Raw genomic sequence first — 23,038 nt, 5'->3', positions numbered from 1 at the left:
TATATAATCTCTATGCCTCAGTTTCCTCATCTGTAAAGGAAGAGTAAAAGTAGCCCTTACCTCATAAGGTTGTTGTAAGGATTAAATGGATTAATATGTGCGAGAGTACTTAGAATAGTGCTTGGCATATGGTAAGTGCCTCACATTATCTTACTATTCCCAGTAAGAGTGCAGACTGCACAAGGTCTGGGACTTTGTTTTGTTTACTGCTCTATTTCCATTTGTTAGGCTCTCAAAAATTTTTTCTTTTGAGGATTAACCCTGAACTAACATCTGCTGCCAATCCTCCTCATTTTGCTGAGGAAGGCTGGCCCTGAGCTAACATCCATGCCCTTCTTCCTCTACTTTGTATGTGGGATGCCTGCCACAGCATGGCTTGTTAAGCGGTGCCATGTCCGCACCCAGGATTCGAACCAGCGAACCCTGGGCCGCCAGAAGCGGACCATGCACACTTAACTGCTTTGCCACTGGGCTGGCCCCTCAAATATTTTTTGAGTGAATGAATATAGAATTTTTGAGTAAACTAGGTAATGGTTGGAAAAGAGGTCTCTTGATAGCCCAGAATGTCTATAGAAACAATATTACAACCAGGAAAATTGCAGTTCCTAAAAGGCAAGTGGCCTGGACTGCTCTCTTAGGATAAGACAAATTAGATATATTTTGAGATTAAAAAGCTGAAAGTTTCTCATTATTTTATTATTTGCACTGCATTTTTAAGACTATCCTAGACTCTCAATAAAAATTCTCTAAATCTAAAAAAACCCCTGCAATATTATAGTCAGTGATCAGATATCTGGTGGTGGGCAAGGAGAGGATGCTGCTGGTGGTCCTTGGTGATCATCATGTATTAGGGATTTTTTAATTTTTTTCAAGATTTATTTTTTCCTTGTTTCTCCCCCAAACCCCCTGGTACATAGTTGTATATTTTTTTAGTTGTAGGTCCTTCTACTTGTGGCATGTGGGATGCTACCTCAGCATGGCTTGATGAGTGGTGCCATGTCCATGCCCAGGATCTGAACCAGCGAAACCCTGAGCCGCCCAAGCGGAGCGCACGGCCGTAACCACTCAGCCTCGGGGCCAGCCCCTGTATTAGGGATTTTTAGTGCAGTTACTTCCCCAGAAAAACTCTGTAATTTGCTAGTGACTGGATAATGCTGGTGTTTGCTAGTATCCAAGAGAGGCTTCTTGAGGGTCGGAAGAGAGATTTACCTGACTCAGAACTTCTTCACTAGATGTTTCCCTTGTTTCCACAACTTCTTGACTCCATAGAGACCCCGAAGCAACTCAGTCGGGATTTGGCTGACGGCAAAAAGTAAGAAGGAAAGATTTTCCTGTATGCTTTGGAAGAGATTGAAGAGCATAGGACTAATTTATTCTTGACAAGTGTCATATAATTTACTATGAAATATATAATACTTATGCTTTTTTGATGAATTCTTTTGACAATGTTTAAACTATTTTCATGCTTATTGATTTATTTAGGTCTTCTATCTTTTAACTGAGTTAACTTTAGTAATTTCCATTCGCCAAAGTATACTCATCCTTTTCATCTAGTTGTTAAAACTTTGTTAGCAGAGAGTTATACACAGCTCCCATATATAGTTTTCTTAAATCCTCTGTGACTCAAGCACTCTTCTCACACCTAATACTGTGTACTCTCCCTTTTCGTTTCTTAAGATTAAATCTAGTGATTTATCTGTTTCATTGATTTTTTATTTGTAAATCATATGGGAATTTCTTCAATTATAATGAAAGAAAAATTAAAAGAAAAATTAATGAATTAGAAACAACAGAAAAAAATCTCAGTATGATTTACAACTAAAAATCCTCTTTTTGGGTTTCTTTGGTTTTTGTTTTTTCCTAAATTTTAAATACTTGTCAAAAAGCAATCTGCATGTTGAATAAAACAAAGCAGAAAGATGAGTTTATTGCAAGGCTTTTGACCTGCAAGCCGGGAAATGCAAAGCCACGGGAGCATGAGTTGCTCACAGCCTGAGGGATTTTTACGGGTAAATTTGGGAGTTATTTGGCGTTTTCAGCTGATTGGTTGCCCAGTGGTCTTCTTCCCTATCTGGATCAGGGTAGCTGTGTTAGGGGAACAAGGAAATTCAGATATGGCTTGAACAGATTTGACATTTGGGGATTGGCTGGTGTCCTCTACCGATTTCTGAGAAAAGCTGTAGATTCCTGTAAGGTTAGGTTAAGTTTCCTTTATGCACCTCTTTTGACATAAGTGGTCCATTTTAGTTTGGTTCTGCATATTTAATTCATTTGTTTGTATTCCTTTTTAGTAATAGGTTTGTAGGCTGTGAATTTTGCTCTGAATACAGTAGCTCTGTATAGCTCTGAATAGCTGTAGCTATGTTAGAAAGATATGTAGATATGTTAGATATATATGAGAGATACGTAGATAAGTTAGAAAGTTATTTTTATTTTATAATTTCAGTTTGTGTTTCCTTGTTGACACAAGAGTATTGGATAATGAAAAGCTTTACATGTTTATCTTATTTCGGGAAACTTGAAAAAACACTCTTGTGTACCATTTCTTTAGGTTTTGTATCATATATTCTGTTGTCAGTACTCAATAAAACAACCTAAGAAAATTGTTTCCAGTCACAAGTAATTTCTGCATGTATAGATAAATTGCTTCATGGAGTTTTAAATATCTATTTCCCAAACAAATAATATTATAAAGTGTGCGCCATAGTAATGCAACAAATGTTGATACAATTCAGTTCAACAAACTTTTTTGTATAATTGCTCTGAGCAAACAAATACTGCCAATACTGCTGTTATATTCTGCTAAGAGCACAAAATAGTATCGGGATCATAAAAAGTCTTCAACTGTTGAATTCTAATACAGTTTTCCACAGAATATTTGTGGCTCTAGTTGGAAACTTCCACTCCTTTATATGATAAACCTTAAAAATCAAATATGTTAATTTTTTAATGACTTTTTAAATGTGGACATATATACACAATATAACATGTTTTAAAAAATGATTTCAGAATTGAAATAGTATAACACAGAAGTAAGGAACAATTCAGAAATATTGTACCGAGGTTCTGGCTTTAATTCTTACATCATGCTAAGGAACTAGAGACTGAGTATAAGTGATCATTTATAGCCCAGAGTCAAAGGCTCCTCTTGTAATATGAAGGTAGAAAGAAAGAAAACTTCCATTTTTTTTTTTTTTCCAATTAAAACCTTCGTGGGGCCAGCCCTGTGGTGCAGTGGTTAAGTTTGGGCACTCCACTTCGGCAGCCCGGAGTTTGTCAGTTCAGATCCCAGGCAGACCTATGCACCACTTACCAAGCCATGCTGTGGGGGCGTCCCACATATAAAATAGAGAAAGATGGGCACGGATGTTAGCTCAGGGCCAATCTTCCTCAGCAAAAATACCCAAGAGAACCTGAAAAACTTCATCTCCTTTTAATGTGACTGCTTCATTGGACTAGAATGAAGCTGTTCACACTATTTACACATTAATCTTTTACTCCAAAAGCCAAAGCAGGCAAATTCATACTCTTTGGAGATTCAAAATGTAAATGGATGAAGTTCTTCAGAAAATACAGTATGTAGATATGTTTGATTTTATGACATAGATAACACTCCTTGGAGCTCAACTCTATAAAAATTTGATATGTACCAAATCCTGTCTTCCCATAAATTTTCACTTATTCAAGTTCTCTAAGGTTCCTACGTATTTCTAAGTGGAAGTAATAGCAATTACTAAATAAGTAATGCAGAAAACATTAGCAATTGTTGTTGCCCCCCTGAATTGTTAAGATGGTGTCAGAAATGTCTGGAAATGGTCAGCATGCATTTTGCATTTCTCATGTAGCTGCTGTTTTCTTGTCACCCACCGTACTGACATTTTGAGGCTAGAGCAGTTGTTGAAGTCATAAGCAATTACCAAGTCTTCACAGCTTAAAGGAGATGTAGATAACTAGTAAATTAATCTGATATATGTTACTATGGATTAGGTTTATTTTTACTCTGGTAATTTTTTATTATATTTTACAGTCTTTATATCTCCACTCCCTTCCGTTAAAGAAGCCAGATTCAAATATTAATTTGTTGAGTAATATTTATCTTTTGAGTCAAGTCTTAAACATTGATGGCAAACAGGATCTTTAATTCAATTCCAACAAACTTTAAAAAAAAGATTTACAGCTACTCCAAGCAGGTAGCATGTAACTTGCCCCATGTTAATTAAGCTTTTTAGGAGCCAGAAAGGAAAGTCTGCCCTCTCCTGTTTATCAATTAAGTATACAACTTCTTTAGACAACTTGAGAGAAATATTGTATTGGAGGTTTAAAGTTCAATGGCAGATCAAGAGTAGATAGAAACGCACATTCAGGAAAGGCCTGGTCCGGGTGGGATTTGAGTAGGTTTTGAAGGATAAATAAAATGGACATTTCAGAGGGAGCTGATAACTTGAACAGAGACATAGAGAAGACAGAGAAGGCAAGACAGTTTCTGGGTTGTAGTAAATAGGTGTACTTCAAGCATGGGAATAAAGGAATAAGTATTGATCATATACTTAAAAGTGATGGCTTTCAACATCACAGTGAGTACTCATCACCTGGGATCTCTTAAAATGTAGGCTCCTCAGTTCTGCCTCCAGAAATTCTAATTCAATAAACCTGGACTGAGAGCCAGGAATCTTCATTTTTAATAAATACCTCAGGCTAATATAATGCAGATACTGTGGAAAAATTGAAAATAGAGACACATTTATACAACTTGGAGCTTTTAAAGATGTTCAGTTTGACACAGTGGTAAACCACTGGAGCTCTGAGGTCTTGCTCTATGACCTTGGACAAGTTACCTCCCTCTGTTATCAGGTTCTGCATTTGTAAATAAGAAGAGTAACAGTATTTATTTTCTTAGGGTGTTTTGAGAATTAAATGAGATCCATTTCAAGTGCTAAGCACAGTGGCTATAACAGTAACTGTTCTGTAAGTGTTAGCTGTTGTTTTTGTAGTTATTGTTGTCATCTAATTAAAAGAAATGTATTTTTTTACTAGATTATAATTAAATTCATTAATTTATCCTACATGCTTAATCAGACTACTTCTTGGTGTATTACCTTGTGTTTACTTGCTTCCTTTACTCATTCATTTATTCATCAAAACGTTTTGAAATGTAGTGAATGTGCGCAATATTAGACATACAAAAAATAACTGTCGTAACTGCCTGTTCTCAATTTGCTCACATTATTGACTTTTGTTTTAGTGATTGATATCTAAATACATGGTTAGCAAATTCAGTACTTTCCACTTTGGGGCAAAACAATATAAAGTAACAATTCATTAGACTTTTAATTCACTTAAAAATGCAAAAGTGGTATAGAATTGTCAGGGGGCTTTAATTAATTTAAAGATAGAATTTTAAAATGGAACAAAAAGCTATACTTTTAAAAACATTTTTAAAAGTACAGCATTTTAGGGGCTGGCCCCGTGGCCGAGTGGTTAAGTTCGCACGCTCCGCTGCAGGCGGCCCAGTGTTTCGTTGGTTTGAATCCTGGGCGCGGACGTGGCACTGCTCATCAAACCACGCTGAGGCAGCGTCCCACATGCCACAACTAGAATGACCCACAACGAAGAATATACAACCATGTACCGGGGCGGGGGGGGGGTTTGGGGAGAAAAAGGAAAAAATAAAAAAATCTTAAAAAAAAAAAAGTACAGCATTTTAGATTTTTTCTTTTAAAATCCATTATTAGAGGGAAATTTGAGAGTATCACAGCTTTCAAAAAGCAGAACTTTTGACTCGAAATCTTTCCCATTGAGATATTCATATACAGTCATTTCTCATTATTTGCAGTAGTTATAGTCTAGAAAGCCACCATGAATCTTGAATTAGTGGATACTAAACCATCGCTCCTAGGGGAAATACAAGGTTAGGTTTTTGTGATCCTCTGGTTACAACATTTTCATCAACTGATCAATACATAATCTTGTTCTGTGTGTGCTTCTGTTTAAAGACACCATTACTATATTGTTGATTCATTAACATTGAACTCACAAACAGCACTATATCTCATGCCTAAATGAAGCTTATCTAACATACATTTTCTCTGTAAGGCACGCCACAGCCTTCTTGGCTTGGAAACACTAGACAACATTTCATCACTAACACCTGGAGACCATTTTAAACAGTGACATCACCAACGAAAAGCATAAAAATGAAAAAAAAAAAAGGCACTAATAGACTGTGGAAAGGACACTTGTTTACAGTATAAGAGCTTTGTTTGACCAAAATTGGGAATGTGTGGATCTGGCACAGCTCGGCACGTGTCTGCAAATACCACGGAAGCGTCACGAGCATTGATTTGGGGGTTACAGCTAAATCTTAGCAAGCAGGCTAATTCACAAATACATAATTCATGATAATGAGGATTTATTAATGATGACTTTCTAAAATTCTACTGAGGTCGTAATAGTTTATAACATTGTGAAATTTCACTTGTACAATATTATTTGTCAGTCACCATATATACGTGCCCCTTTACCCCTTATGCCCATCCCCCAACCCTGTTCCCCTCTGGTAGCCACTAATCTGTTCTCTTTGTCCATGTGTTTATCTTCCACATAAGAGTGAAATCATACAGCGTTTGTCTTTGTCTGGCTTATTTTGCTTAACATAATACCCTCAAGGTCCATCTATATTGTTGCAAATGGGCCGATTTTGTCCTTTTTTATGTCTGAGTAGTAGTCCATTGTACATGTATATACACCACATCATCTTTATCCATTCATCTCTCGATGGACACTTGGGTTGCTTCCACGTCTTGCCTATTGTGAATAATGCTGCAGTGAACAAAGAGATGCATAAGTCTATTTGAATTGTTGATTTCAAGTTCTTTGGATAAGTACCCAGTGGTGGAATAGCTGGGTCATATGGTATTTCTGTTTTTAATTTACTGAGAAATCTCCATACTGTTTTTCATAGTGGATGCACGAGTTTGCATTCCTACCAGCAGTGTATAAGGGTACCCTTTTCTCCACATCCTCTCCAACATTTGTTATTTTTTGTCTTGGTAATTATAGCCATTCTGATGGGTGTGAGGTGATATCTGATATCTCTTTGTAATTTTGATTTTCATTTCCCTAATAATTAGTGATATCAAACTTCTTTTCATGTGCCTATTGGCAATCTGTATATCTTCTTTGGAAAAAAGTCTGTTCATATCCTCTGCCCATTTTTTGATCAGGTTTTGATTTTTTGATGTTGAGTTGAATGAGTTCTTTATATATTTTGGAGATTAGCCCTTGTTGGATATATGATTTGCGAATATTTTCTCCCAGTTGATTGGGTTTTTTTTTTTTCATTTTGTTCCTGGTTTACTTTGCCTTGCAGAAGTTCTTTAGTCTGATGAAGTTCTATTTGTTTATTTTTTTCTTTTGTTTCCCTTGCCTGAGTAGATATGGTCTTCAAAAAGATGCTTCTAAGACCAATTCAGAGAATGTACTGCTTATATTTTCTTCTAGGATTTTTATGGTTTTGGATGTTACCTTCAAGTCTTTAATCTGTTTTGAGTTAATTTTTGTGTATGGTGAAAGATAATGGTCTACTTTCATTCTTTTGCATATGGCTGTCCAGTTTTCTCACCACCACCGTTTATTTATTTATTTATTTATTTAAAGTATGCTTTTTGGTGAGGAAGATTGGCCATGAGCTAACATCTGTTGCAAATCTTCCTCTTTTTTTTCTTTTTTCCCCTCCCCAAACCCCAGTACATAGTTGTATATCCTAGTTGTAGGTCATTCTAGCTCCTCTCTGTGGGACACCAGCACAGCATAGCTTGATGAGTGGTGTGTAGGTCTGCACCCAGGACTGTGCAAGTGGACTGCGTGAACTTAAGCACTCAGCCAGGGGACTGGCCCCCACCACCATGTATTGAAGAGAGTTTCCTTTCTCCATTGTATGTTCTTGGCTCCTTGGTCGAAGATTAGCTGTCCACAGATGTATGGTTTTATTTCTGGGCTTTCAATTCTGTTCCACTGATCCATGTGTCTATTTTTGTACCAGTACCATGCGGTTTGGATTACTGTAGCTTTGTAGTATATTTTGAAGTCAGGGATTGTGATGCCTCCAACTTTGTTCTTTTTTCTCAGGATTACTTTAGTTATTCGGGGTCTGTTGTTGCTCCATATGAATTTTAGGATTCTTTGTTCTGTTTCTGTGAAGAATGTCATTGGGATTCTGCTTAGGATTGCATTGAATCTGTAGATTGCTTTAGGTAGTATGGACATTTTAACTATGTTTATTCTTCCCTTCCATGTGCATGGAATATCATTCCATTTCTTTATGTCATCATCGATTGCTTTCAATAATGTCTTACAGTTTTCATTGTATAGGTCTTTCACCTCCTTGGTTATATTTATTCCTAGATATTTTATTCTTTTTGTTGCAATTGTAAAGGGGATTGTTTTCTTGAGTTCTCTATTGGTTTGTTATTAGAGTATAGAAATGCAGCTGATTTTTGTAAGTTGATTTTGTGCCCTGCAACTTTGCTGCAGTTGATTATTTCTGTTAGTTTTCCAGTGGATTCTTTAGGGTTTTCTATATATAGAATCATGTCATCTGCAAACAGCGAGAGTTTCACTTCTTCCTTGCCAATTTGGATGCCTTTTGTTTCTTTTTCTTGCCTAATTTTTCTCGCCAAAACCTCCAGTACTATGTTGAATAAGAGTGGTGAGAGTGGGCACCCTTGTCTTGTTCCTGTTTTCGGGATGACTGTCAGTTTTTCCCCGTTGAGTAGGATGTTGGCTGTGGGTTTGTCATATATGGCCTTTATTATGTTGAGGTGCTTTCCTTCAATACCCATTTTATTGAGAGTTTTTATCATAAATAGATGTTGGATCTTGTCAAATGCTTTCTCTGTATCTATTGAGATAATCCTGTGGTTTTTATTCCTCATTTTGTTAATGTGGTGTATCACATTGATTGATTTGTGGATGTTGAACCATCCCTGCTTCACTGATATAAATCCCACTTGATCATGATGTATGATCCTTTTAATGTATTGCTGTATTCGGTTTGCCAATATCTTGTTGAGGATTTTTGCATCTATGTTCATCAGCGATATTGACCTGTAATTTTCCTTCTTTGTGTTGTCCTTGCCTGGCTTTGGGATCAGGGTGATGTTGGTCTCGTAGAATGAGTTGGGAAGTGTTCCATCTTCTTCAATTTTTTTGAATAGTTTGAGAAGGATAGCTATTAAATATTCCTTGACTGTTTGGTAGAATTCTCCAGAGAAGCCATCTGGTCCTGGACTTTTATTTTTGGGGAGGTTTTTTTTTTTGAGGAAGATTAGCCCTGAGCTAACACCTGCCACTTGTCTTCCTCTGTTTGCTAAGGAAGATTGGTCCTGAGCTAACATCTGTGCCCATTTTCTCCTGTTTTATATGTAGGACACCTGCCACTGCATGGCTTGATAAGTGGTGCATAGGTCCGCACCCAGGATCTGAACTGGCAAACTCCAGGCCGCTGAAGTGGAGTGCACAAACTAACTGCTGCACCACGAGGCCAGCCCCTGGGAGGTTTTTGGTTACTGTTTTGATATCTTTACTTGTGATTGGTCTATTCAAATTCGATATTTCTTCTTGATTCAGTTTTGGAGAATTTATCCATTTCTTCTAGGTTATCCAATTTGTTAGCATGTAGTGTTTCATAGTATTCTCTTATAATCCTTTGTATTTCTGTGCTATCTGTTGTAATTGCTCATCTTTCATTTATAATTTAATTTATGTGAGCCTTCTCTCTCTTTTCTTAGTCTAGCTAAGGGTTTGTCGATTTTGTTTATCTTCTCAAAGATCCAGCTCTTAGTTTCATTGATCCTTTCTACTGTTTCTTGGTTTCTATTTCATTTATTTCTGCTCTAATTTTTATTATTTCCCTCCTTCTGCTGACTTAAGGCTTTGTTCTTCTTTTTGTCGTTCTGTTAGGTGTAGTTTGATGGCTTATTTGAGATTTTTCTTGTTTATTAAGGTGTTCACTAGTGTGTTGTTTAGTCTCCACATATTTGTTAATTTCCCAGCTTTTTTCTTGTAGTAGATTTCTAGTTTTGTAGCATTATGGTTGGAAAAGATGCTTGATATGATTTCAATCTTCTTAAATTTATTGAGGCTTGCTTTGTTTCCCAACATGTGGTCTATCTTTGAGAATGTTCCATGTGCACTTGAAGACTCTGTATTCTGCTGGTTTTGGATAGAGTTTTCTGTATCTCTCTCTCTCTCAAGTCCATGTGGTCTAGATTTTCATTTAATTCCTCTGTTTCCATGTTGACTTTCTGTCTGGATGATTTATCCATTCATGTAAGTGGGGTGTTGAGGTTCCCTATTATTATTGTGTTGCTGTTAACTTCTCCTATTAGGTCTGTTAATAGTTGCTTTATGTACTTTGGTGCTCCTGTGTTAAGTGCCTGTGTATTTATAAGTGTTATGTCCTCTTAGTGGAGTGTCCTGTTTATTAATATACTGCCCCCCTTTATCTCTCATTGCCTTTTTTATCTTTAAGTCTACTTTGTTTGACTGAAGTATGGCAACATCTGCTTTCTTTTGTTTCGCATTAGCTTGGAGTATTGTCTTCCATCCTTTCACTCTGAGCCTGTCTTTGTCTTTAGAGCTGTGGTCTGTTTCCTGGAGGCAGCATATTGTTGGGTCTTGTTTTTTAATCTGTCCAGCCACTCCGTGTCTTTTGATTGGAGAATTCAATCCATTTACATTTAGAGTGATTATTGATATCTGAGGGCTTAACACTGCCATTTTATCACTTGCTTTAATTGTATATTATAAATATTAATTTCAGTTGATACATATAGAAGCTTAGAAAAATCTGTGTGGAGGCTGGAGAGCAGATACATTAACTCACTCACTTCTCACTATTTTATCCTCAGTTTTCCAATTCCACTAAATTGAACTTTCAGATTCAATTTTGTTATAGCATTACATCCATGTTTATTGCTAGAGAGGTGTAAAAGGTTGTGATGGTTTTTCCCACGTGTTTTCTCCACTGAGGGTTTCTTTTTCTGTTCAGTTTGGAAAAGGTATGAGGAAGGCATGTAGAGTGTGCTAGTGTAAGTTTTGTAAAGTGTTTTTGAGATCTTTTCCCAACTTTCTCTTTGGGTCTCTAGCTAAAGTATGCTGTGTAATTTAAAACTTTCCTAGAGTATCCTTAAATCTTTTTCCTTTATTAAAAAAAAAGATTACCTTTGTAGTCTCTTTTGCATCATTAGCTATTGAGATCAGAAGCTCAGAAAGTAAAAAATAGAGATCCTTTTTACATGTTTTATGTCGATATCATGTTTTCCGTTCATATAAAATTTAAAATCAAAGTGTAACTTAACACTTGACAAATTACTAATATATCCTTATTATAGCTAATTCACTTAAGTCAAATAATTCTCTTAAAACATTAATAGCTTTTATTTAATGGATGGAGTAGTAAGCCCCAAGTGTTTTGATTGCCCAGGCTCCCTCATTGCCTAAGGCTGTCCTCACCATTTCCTGGTTAAAGTGCTATCTGCCGTGTTCCAGCAGTGATCCCACCTCTTCGCTGGAGAGGACTGACTTAGAGACAGGCAGCTGATGAGAGTCCTTTAGGAATATGGAGTGGATACTTAGAATCCCTCTATCTGCCTCTAAAATGAAGATAATGGTTCTGGAATTATTGGCAGCCATGTTATACCATGTGAAGTAAAGAGCTGAAGAAGCCGTTCTGCCAAAGGAGAGAAGAATAAGTCAGATGAACAGAGTAGCAGAGGTGAAAGATGGAGAGAGACTGAGACAAACATGTGAAGGGGATGGAGGAGAGAGGTATGGATAAAGAGGTCATGAGGGGAGGAGATGGGGAAGAAGGGGAGGGGGGCACAGAGAGAAAGACCAGGAAAAAGAGAGAAAATGAACAAACTAACTTTCTGTGACTTGGGTTCCTAGTTCTAGTTTTTTCTAATGATGTTGACTTCCATGACACGCTCCTGTAACCTTTATACAAATTCCCCTTTTTGCTTAAGATACTCTCTAGTCAGATTCTCTCCTTAGTCAGAAGAGTCTTTTTTTTTTTTTTTTTTCTGCTTTATCTCCCCAAACCCCACCATACATAGTTGTATATCCTAGTTGCAGGTCCTTCTAGTTGTGGGATGTGGGATGCCGCCTCAACGTGGCCTTATGAGCGGTGCCATGTCTGCACCCAGGATCCAAACCCTGGGCTGCCACAGTGGAGTACGCGAACTTAACCACTTGGCCACGGAGCCGGTCCAGCCAGAAGTCTTAACCAAAGCAAATACTTGCGCTTGTTAGGGTATGTGCTGCCTACTCTATATACAATATCAGTTAATTCTCATAACCTTGCAAGATAGGTATTATTATTCCCCTTCCCCCTCCCAAAAAAAGAGGAAACTTGTGGTTAAGAGCTATTAAGTAATTTGATCACATCACAGTAGCTAATAAGTGACAGAACCAGGGTTGAAATGTAGGTCTAATGTCAGTCACTTCTTATTCCATTCACTCTAAAAATATTTATTGGACATCAGCTGTGGGTTAGACAGTAGGCCAGGCTACAACATAGACAAAAACTTTGCTCTCCCAAAGGTTACAGTTCAGAGGAGGATAGAAACAAACAGGCAGTGACAATTCAGTGTGGTAAATGCTGTGTTGGGCGTGGGGAGATTGGGAGGGGGGATAAAATGTACTATAAGAGCGCATGAGAGGTTGGGGAAGATTCCTTGAAGGTTTAGGGTCAGACCTGAAGGTTGAGTAGTCATAAACCAAGCATAAGGGAGGAGGTAGGATGTGCCAAACGTTTATGAAAAGAACATGGTGCATTTGATGATTTAAAAGAAATTCAGTATGCGGGAAACATAGAATGCAAAGTGATGAATGGAAAGAGATGAGCCAAGAGGTAAATAAAGCAAATCTTGCACTGCCTTCTATTTCATACTAAGAAGTTTGGACTTTATATAGAAAGCAAGAGGGGGCTGTGCCAATGAAGCCTCCTAATCAGATTTACTTTTTAGAAAATACATTCTTCACACTTTAGCCAGAAAAGACTGGAGAAACTGTTAACACTGGAGTCATGGAGATCAATTAAGGGAGGTTTTGCAATAATCCCGACAGTAAATGATTAGTAGCCAACAGAAGTAGTAATTAGTTGGGGGAGAAGTGGAAGAATTTTGGAGATTACAGGCTAGTTACAGCCAGGTCTTGGTGACTGGATATATGGTGCATGGGAGGAGTATGAGTTAAGAATGACCCTCGGGTTTTTGAGTAAAGCAGGAGAATAGATGGGTGTGTTACCATTCACTGAGACAGGGGTGATGGAGAAGGAAAAGTGGACTTTGATGGGAAAGATGACAGGTCTCATTTTGCACGTGGTAAATTTGAGAGTCCTGGAAGATGTTTTGGTGGATGCCCAGTAGACAGCTACACCAGCTAAGCGAGCCTCCTATGGAGAGGGGATATTTTGACAAATCGAAAACTAATCTTTTATCTTCACCCTTTATATTTCTGGAAGAAAATGCTTGTAGGTGTCTAATAAGTTTTGATATTTTAGAAGATCTGAGAGACTTTTTCCAGTAATTTAAAAAGTAAAATCATGTTCTCTTCCAACAAAGTACTAGAAATTCATTGCTTGTCTTTGCCATTCTACTGTGTTTAAATTGTAATTAAATTACCATTATTCTGTGGACTTTTATTTTTAGAAGGAAAAACAGGCCTATTTAAAGGCAATTTAAAGGTACTTCACACATGCTTTTACCATGTAAATATCTAGGGAATTATATTGGCATTGATTTTGAATGAAACAAAAGCTAAGAAAACTGAATAATAAACATTTATTAAGGACCCAGTGTATGCCCAAGCCATAACTTTTTTATTTATTGCTGACAGGGCAGAATTTTCTTAATGAAAGTTAAAAATTAAAATTAAAATATCTTTTAACATATTGGGCAATTAAAATTTTGAACCAAACATTTTAAAACTTTGTATTAAACTCTAACAAAACCAAAATAAACTATTTACTTCATGTAGTAATATAACATCTTGCTCAATAAAAAAGATAAATTGAAAAATTGCTTTCTGAATAGTCCTTGTTGAAAAAAGTATATAAAGTCTTGCTTGAGAAGGGATAGTAGGTAGCAGAATAAGCTAAAAAGGTCAGTGTTTTAAAAGAAAGTGATTATAACTTCTGTACATCTAAAATTATTTCAAAATAAAGTTTTTTATAACTGGAAAAAAGAAAGTGGTTTTAAACATACATAATCTGCACAAATTACAATTAAATTCTTGGATACCAGTGAAAACTTATTATTTATTTTTTTGCTGAGGAAGATTTGCCTTGATCTAACGTATGTGCCAGTCTTCCTCTATTTTGTATGTGGGTTGCAGCCACAGCATAGCTGACAAGTAGTATAGGTCTGTGCCCAGGATCTGAACCCTGGCTGTCAAAGTGGAATGTGTGGAACTTAACCACTGTGCCACAGGGCCAGCCCCCAAAACTTTTTCTTTTTCTCCTTAAGGTATGCTTTTCTTTGGCGAGGAAGATTGGCCCTGAACTAACATCTGTTGCAAATCTTCTCTTTTTTTTCTCCCAGAAGCCCCAGTACATAGTTGTATGTCCTAGTTGTAAGTCATTCTAGTTCCTCTATGTGGGATGCTGCCACAGCATGGCTTGATGAGCTGTGTGTAGGTCTGCATCCATGATCCAAACTCTGGGCTGCTGAAGCAGAGTGTGCAAACTTAACCACTCGACCACAAGGCCGGCCCCCAAAACTTATTTTTGAAAACTTCTTTCTTACGCCTGTTACTAGAAATACTAGCTTGAATATGAGAGGCGAGCATACTGCGTCTCTAGTTCCTGAGAAAAGGCTGGTAGTTTAACAAAATACAAGACCAGCACCAAAGGTATCCAAAGTCAGAAAGGTTTCTAGTTTCTGAGAGCTGTAACAGTGAACTGATTTACTTCTTTCCTTGATTCTCTAAACACGTCTCCGACCCTGCCTCCCCATCATGTGACTTATTTTGTTTTTGAAACACACCTGACCATTCCTTGGTTGTCGCTTCTATTGCCAAAAGCTCTCTCTCCCCAGATCTGCTGCATTAATTTATGTTTACAGTTGTGTATATGATTTATATACCAGTTAAACTTTGAAGTTTTGAATCTGTTGACTAAAACGTACGTTGAAACTCTAAATATTGTTACAGCAAAAACATGGTGGAAATAAAGTAAGTAGCACAAGAATTTGGGGAAAATGAAAGAGCTCGGGTTAATTTTATAAACTGATGTTCAAAAAATGTTTGTATATCTAATATCTTATGCTCTTTAGTTTTAAAGAGATTTAAAAAAACCAGATAAGCTATATATACATTATTATAGACATAGTTGCATAGTGTGTTTTTAAGGTTTAAAACTCCAACTAAAGAAGAATCCATATGGTGTCTGAGGAGCATTTAAATGACATAAGGACTTGAAAGTAGTATCTGTTTACTGTAATTTGCAGGTCAAAATCTTGACAAAGAACAGTAGATAAGGTGTGAAAATTTGAGAGGATGAAAACTCTTGAGATAGGTATAAAATCAACTTATTTTTTCAAGAGTTGACTGAATTTGCAGAGGGAATGATGCCTAAACAAATATTTTAGAAGCGCCTTTCTACTAGCAAACTGTTTCTAATAATTGCCTAAAGGGGCCAAAGATAGTTAACTTTTGCCTAGGATCTTTATAATTCAGATCTGTTCTATGTTGAATTTAATAAGTTTTTTAAAATCTTGGGGCTTTACATTAATTTGTAAGTGATTTTTATTACTTAATTCCTAACAGTATATTTTAGGTATTCTTTACAACTCTTTATGTGTGCCTTACATTAGGTCCTTCTCACAGCTTATCCTATGCCAGATTTCGTTGAAAAAACCATGAGGAACCACCAGGAATTCAGAATGAGTTGGCGTACTTTTTCTTTAAGGTCTATTGTTTGTATATCTAAAATGCAAAAAAAAAAAAAAGGATGGTAGAAAATTGCTATCAGCGAGCACTGCAGGCTCAGTTTTCCATTGCTCACATTTTCTATTCTCCTTTGACTCTTGGAAAATTAAGTTCTTTGTTTGCTTTTACAAGACAGAGTGCACGCCCTTTGTAGTCTGCTGTTTCCTCCTCTCTGTCTATGTTTTCTATTCTTTTATGGTCCTGCCTATCTTTTGTGCTGTAAACTAAAGGAAGGGGATTTAAAAATGAAAGTCAGAGAAAGATCATTGGCTATGTTTATGGACTGTAGAGTGTTGTTACCTGTGGAACTAGAACATTTCATATATTATGAATTTAAGTCTATAAATTTATTTCTCTAGAATTTCTTGAAGATTTAAAACTTAGTTGTAGATTGGAGCCATCTGGGCAAAATGCCAAACTAGAGCTTTTAACCCCCTGCTGGACACAGTAAATAATGTCACAGTTGGTTAGCTTACTAGAGTTCGTTTATAGAAATAATGTTCATTTAAATGTTTTTTTAAGTGTTCAAAAGTATGTTAAATCATCTGAGAATTTTAGTCACTATTACTAATAACAGGGCAACTCGGTCATGGTAGAGAGGGGCGGGATGCTGTTTTTAGTTAGATTTGTGTTGTAGGTGGAGGAGTGAAACCAACTGCCAATAATGTTAGCATGTTTGCGGTATTTTCTAAAGGGCTAATATTTAATAATTTATCAAAGAACAGAAAATGGTATACACAAGGCTTCCTGAGAGGCTGTGTGGGTAGTAGAAAGAATACAGCGCAGAAAGCAGAAGACCCAGTTCCCTAGTTGTGCTCACTTTTAGCCCATCTCCTTGAGCAACTGACTTAACCTCCCCAGCCTTCAGATTCTTTAAACATAAGATGTGGACATTATCCCTACTCTTTTCCTGGTAACATGTTAGGATTATTATGGGATCAAATTAAGTAATAAAAAAGTACTTTAGAAACAAAGCACTGTCAAAGTGTAAAATATTATTAAAACAAAATACTTTAACACACTGTACAATGTAAAGTGTTACTGCTAGTGATTGAGCCAGCTGCATTAAAAAGTTATTTCAGATTTATTCCAGCTTTGCTGAACAAACTGTTACAAAGCAGGTTCTAATACACTATAGGTAATTCTGATATATGATCACCTGATAGAAAGTTGAAAAACTTTTATCTGACTTATGGAATTGATAAGTTAGGAAATAGTTGAAACTCCCACAAGTATTTCTAAACTCTTGCTGTGCTTGGCCCTTTGTGAGGAAACAAATGTTAGGCAGGTTGTTGGATAGAATTAGTCAGAATCAAGTTGCAATTCAGTGATTTATTCTTTGAACAAAAATTAAATGATTGCCCATATATCTAAAGCAATTTGTGTTAAGTAAAAGAAAATGTAAGATCTTTGTGGCACAGGCACTGTTCCTGTTGCTGTCTGTACTGGCCTCATCTTCACCTGCTTATTCTTTTATATTGTACTTCAACATCAAACTATTTATGGTTTTAAAAGTCCACTTTGTTCTCTCATCTGTGGGCTTTTGAACATCCTGCTATCTCTGCCTAAAAACAGTTTCTGCCCCCTGATTCGTGTAGTTAACAGGTAATTGGCTTTTTTTGTCTTCCTCAACCCCAGGTCTGTGTTTTGGAAGGTTAATAGGTGATTGGGAAAGTAAATTGGGAAGTTAACCTGGAATACCAGGTTAAGGAGTTGGGATTTTATTCTGTAGGTAGAAGGAAGCCCTTGAAAGATTTCTATAACACTGGAGACTGTTATAGACAGTTCTACTTTACAAAGATTAGGCAGTCAACATGTTAGCACCTCCTTGGGATGAATTAGAGGTTGAGAATCACCATGAATTGCCAGATCGTGAAGCAAAGTTGTAGAAATGGAGATGATTAGGATCTGAAGAAAAACAAAGCAGGCCTTCATTCCTTTACAAAATATTTATTGACGCTTATTATATTCCAGGCTCTTTTCTAGGAATATAGGAGTGAAAGGGATAAATATTCCACTCCTCTGATATTTAGAAAATATAGAGAATGCCTTATAGATCAGTAAGAAATAGACAGGCAACCCTATAGAGAAGTGAACACAAGTGTCTTGAACAAAATTCACAAAAGAGAATGGCCAATAAAAGTATATATAAGTGCTCTCTTCATTAGTAATTAGGAACATAAAATTAAAATCACCATGAGATACACATGTGCATACACAATGAAATACACATCCAGCAGAAGAAAGAACTTTTAAAAGATGGAAAATGCCAAGTACTGGTAAAGATGGGAAGCAGTGGTAACTCTCATACTCTGCTGATTGGAGTATAAACTGGTACAGCCACCTGGAAAACTGTTTAGCAGTGTGTACTCTGACCTGGCAATCTACTGCAAGGTGTATTTCCACTAGATTGGTTACTGACAGTAGATGTTTCTTGATCTGGGTGATGAGTTACGTTGGTGTCTGGTTTGTGCTAATTCATTGAGAGATATGTTTGTTTCCTTTTCTGCATATGTGTTATACTTCAATAAAAATTTTTTTAAAAATTTTCTCATTCTTAACGTTCTGTAAAGGAGAGCTATCATCATCAAAATCATCACTGTGGTAGTAAATATTAGTGATTAATATATGCTTGGCACTGTTTTGGGTGCACTAAATATATTAACTCATTTAACCCTTACTCTATAAATCTTACTTTTATAATCCCCATTTTACAGATGAGGAAACTGACTGAAGCTCACACAGCTAAAGTGGAGGACTCAGACTTTATTTATTTAGGTGAGGAAAACTGGCCCTGAGCTAATATCTGTTGCCAGTCTTCCTCTATTTTGTATGTGGGTCGCCGCCACAGCATAGCTTGACGAGTAGTGTAGGTCCGTGCCCAGGATCTGAACCTGTGAATCGCATGCTGCCAAAACAGAGCATGTAAACTTAACCACTATGCCATTGGGGCAGCCCAGGACTCAGACTTTAAACACAGATACTCTGTCTCTAAAGTCTGTGCCCTTAAACACTAAGCTGTACAACCAATAAACAAAAGTCTGCACTCTCAAACCTTATGCTTCTTTATGCTGTGCTAAATGCTGTCAAGAGAAGAAAAGCAAGTTAAAAGGGAATACGCAGTGCTCTAGGGAATGTTATATTGCTGCTTTATAGAGGGTGGTCAAACATGGTCTCATTGAGAAGGTGATAATAGCACAGAGACCTCAAGAAGCTGAGGGGATGAGCCATGTGTAGGTATCTGGCAGAAGAGCTTTCCAGGCAGAGAGAAGAAAGTGCACTGGCCTGAGATGGGAGTGTGCTTGGTCTGTTTGAAGGAAAGCAAGAAGGCCATGTGGCAGAACCGGGGCAAATAAGGTTACAGTAGTAGGAAGTGAAGTTAGAAAAGTAATGGAGGTATGTAGTAGGATCTTGAAGGCTATTGTCAGAACTTTGGCTTTTACTATAAGTGCAGTGGGAAGTCTTGGATGAATTATGGCAGAGGAGTGATGTGAAATGATTTGTGTTTTAAGAGGATAACTCTGATACTTTGAGAAAAGACTGTAATGGGTGCAAAAGCAAGTACAGGGAGACCATTTAGGATGTTGTAATAATTCAATATTGTTGAATTAGAGATGGTTTGACTTGGACTCGGGCAGCAGTGGAGGTGGAGAGAAGTTTTCAGATTTTGGATTTATTTTGAAAATAGAACCAAGGGATTTGTTGAGGAATTGGATGTAAGATGTGAAATAAAGAGATGATAAGGAAAACTTCAAAGTTTTTGGCCTGAACAACTGGAAGAATGGCATTAACATTTACTGAGATAGGGAAGATTGCAGGAGCTGGTTTGTGCAGGAAGCCTAGGAGTCTTAGAAATGTTCAATTTGAGATGCTTTTAGATATCCAAGTGGGGATATTGAGTAGATATTTAAAAAACTAATCTGGAGTTCAAGTGAGACCACCAGAAGTCCGTAAAGATAGAGATCTGGTAATCATCAATGTATACCTGGTATTTAACGATAGGCTATACACCTGGGTGCTATCACCAGCAGAATGAGTGTAGGTGGAGAAGGCGTTCTTGCAGCACTCTGTGTTTAGATGTGAGAGAGATGAGGAGGAACCAGCAGAGGAGACTGAGAAGGAGTAGCCAAAAAGAAGTGGAGAGAGGGCAAACACACTAAGAGCGTGTGTCCTAGAAACCAAGTGGAAAAAGCATTGTAAGGAAAGGGAGTGATCCCTTGAGTTGAATATGGCTGACGGGTCAAGTAAGATGAGGACTGAAAATTGACTATTGGATTTAGCAGTGTGGAGTTAATTGGAACCTTAATGGGCAGTTTTAATGTAGTGGAAGTAATAAGCATGGTCAGAAATCAAGAAAATTCAGATTATATTTTAAGTGAGTATGAGAAGCATAGGAAAGTTGGAATAAATTTCGCTAAAATAAGTCGGATATGTGGAAAGAAAAGAGGCAGCAAAGTTGAAACGGACGGGATTATGTAAGGGCAGAGATTTGAAAAGAGGAGAATGCCTGACCGTCTTATATACCTGGTAGCATTTCTTGTTGTTGTCACTACTTTTTTAGTCCTTTATTTCCTACAAAATTTTGAAATAAAAGGCAAATGTAATGGCCCTGGTTTTCAAGTATAATGAGTTACATTCTTTTGGGGGATGACAAGATAACCTTATAAGAAATAGGAAGGGGGCCATTTTACTTCTCTGCTCCTGAGAACTTGCCCCATCAGCAAAATCTATTGATGTTTTTTAGTTCCACGCTACCTGCTCTTGCCCATTATCCAGGGAAGATGAGAAAATAGTTCAAGTGTGATGTGGAATCAAGCTAAAACTTCGCATGTATTAACTAGACTCTACCCTCTGGTAATGACAGATGACTTATTGGGTTAGATTAGCATTAAACATTAATCATCTAGATCTCTGACTTTATCTCCATTAAAGAAAAATCTAACACAGAAATTTGTTTCATTTTGAAAGGTTTTCACTTTTAGTACATTTTGCAAAAATGTCTATCACACTAGCTATTAAAGCAAAAGCCTGTGCTAAACAGACAGTCATGATACCTTCTAGGCCTATAGTCGATGGCCAAACTGTAACTGGTCATCAGGTGAGGGCAATTAGATAGCAATTTATATTCTTTTGCTTTTTACTCTTTCTTGTTCATGCCAATGCAAACTCAGAAATAGGCAAACCAGGCAGTGGCCGTGGGAGATTGAGGGAACCTGGAATAGACCACAAATGAGTCAAAATTACAAGTAAGTAGAAGTTATGACGTAGGGAACAGCTGTTCCAGTAGAGAGTGAAGTAGTTGGTTAAAGCATCAGGAGTATGGAAATAAAGATGCTGAATACACATGATGATGGGGGAGCAGTAAGCTCATAACAATAAAGCAGTAATTACCTAGTATCAACACCTGCATTCAAACTTAAACACCAGCCTTTGGGGATTAATCTGTATGATCAGATTGTTCTGTAGTTTCTGATTTTTATGATATTCTTGCCTCTTCTCTATTACCATTTTTAGCTTTAGAATAAAACCCTTTCTTGTGTCTTAAAGAGGCTAACTAACATTAAGCTGAGTCTAAATTTTAGCCTTACCAAAAGGGTACATAAGGAAATGATACTTTAAAAATTATTTTTCTTAGAAAAAAATTATTTTTCTTCTTTGAAATTAAAGAAAAATGCCACAGAGTACTTTAACCGATCACAGTAAAACACTTAAAATGTTAATGTATTTGAAAGTGATTATTATTAAGGAATAAATCCTTTATTATATAAACTGAAATATAAATTTATTTAGAAATTAATGCTCTCTGCACTTTAATGATATTAAAACCAAGGAATGAAATGTTTTTCTAGGGATTAATTTTTAAGATGCCATGATGGATTTACCATCCCCACTACCCCCCAGAAAATGAAAAACTGAAAATCTGGACAAAATATATGTAACAACTGGCTTCAGACATTGGACAACAGTGCAGGGCTGTGATCCCTGAAAGATGGGAAACAAACAAGGTGAGCTGTACAGTCACCTAATCATCCCAGCTTCTGCCTGGAGGCACAGTCTGAATTGCAGAGCAGGGACAGGGATATTGGGCAAAGGACAGGAGTCTCAACAAGTTGAGGAGACAGAGATCAGAATTCTTGGAGGCTGAGGCAACTGGAATTTCAGGGCAAAGTTCCAGCAGAAGGGCGCTGTGTAGAAAAATAATGCTAAAAGTCTGCATAGGAGTCTCTCTGATTTTTTTCTGCTGAATTCTGGAATGTACACGCATAGAGTGAAACTAGCGAGACATTTGAGTTTTTATTAGCTAGAGGGAAAAGTCGTTGATCACTCAGGACTTTTATTAGTAACCCCCAAAGGGCCATGGTGCTGCCCTAGATTAAGAAAGGAATATTATGAACAACTTTGTGCTAATATAAACTTAACAACTTGGATGAATTTGGCAAATCTTGAAAGATATAAGTTACCAAAGTAACACAAGAAAAATTGAGAATATGAGTAGCTTTGTATGTTAAAGATATTAAATTTGTAATTGAAAACTCCAGGCCCAGAAAGCTTCACTGGTGAATTCTTTCAAACGTTAAGGAAGAAGTAATACGAATTTTAAACTCTTTAAAATAATAGAGGAAAGGAACATTTCCCAACTCATTTCATGAGGCCAGCATTACCCTGATACCAAAAGCAGACAGAGAAGTTAGAAGAAAACTAAAGAGCAATATGCCTCTTGACCATAGACATAAAAATATTGAACAAAATAGTAGTTTTCAGGAATATATAAAAAGGATAGTACACCATGACCAAATGAGTTTTATTCCAAGATGCAGAGGTGCCAAAGTGGGGTTAACATTCACAAATCACTTAGTGTGTTTCACCATATCACTTGAATAAAGGGGAAAACCTGTGCAATCATCAAAGTAGATATGGAAAAGTATTTGACAAAATTTAACACTCATTTACAATAAAAACTCTCAGCTAACAAAGAATTAAAGTAGAACATTCCTCAGCCTGATGAAGATCAGCTACAAAAAGTCTTGTAGCTAATACATTTAATGGC

General features: G+C 36.8%; 1 protein-coding gene across 10 annotated transcripts in view; it reads left to right on the top strand.

Moving 5' to 3' along the window:
• The window catches only part of YES1 (YES proto-oncogene 1, Src family tyrosine kinase), an 80,123-nt gene that overhangs the window by 15,847 nt on the left and 41,238 nt on the right, over nucleotides 1-23,038 (top strand). The window contains exon 1 of one of the 10 annotated variants that reach the window (XM_070220778.1): nucleotides 21,845-21,995. The exons of the other annotated variants lie outside the window; for them this stretch is intronic. Within the exon in view, the coding sequence (XP_070076879.1) occupies nucleotides 21,980-21,995 (16 nt within the window). The 5' untranslated portion in view covers nucleotides 21,845-21,979. Of the gene's footprint in view, nucleotides 1-21,844; nucleotides 21,996-23,038 lie in introns of those variants that run through there. 10 annotated transcript variants of the gene reach the window in all.

The sequence above is a fragment of the Equus caballus genome, chromosome 8, assembly GCF_041296265.1.
Source record: "Equus caballus isolate H_3958 breed thoroughbred chromosome 8, TB-T2T, whole genome shotgun sequence".
NCBI lineage: Eukaryota > Metazoa > Chordata > Mammalia > Perissodactyla > Equidae > Equus > Equus caballus.
The sequence above is the reverse complement of the archived record's forward strand: the minus strand, read 5'-3'. Positions and strand labels throughout refer to the sequence as shown.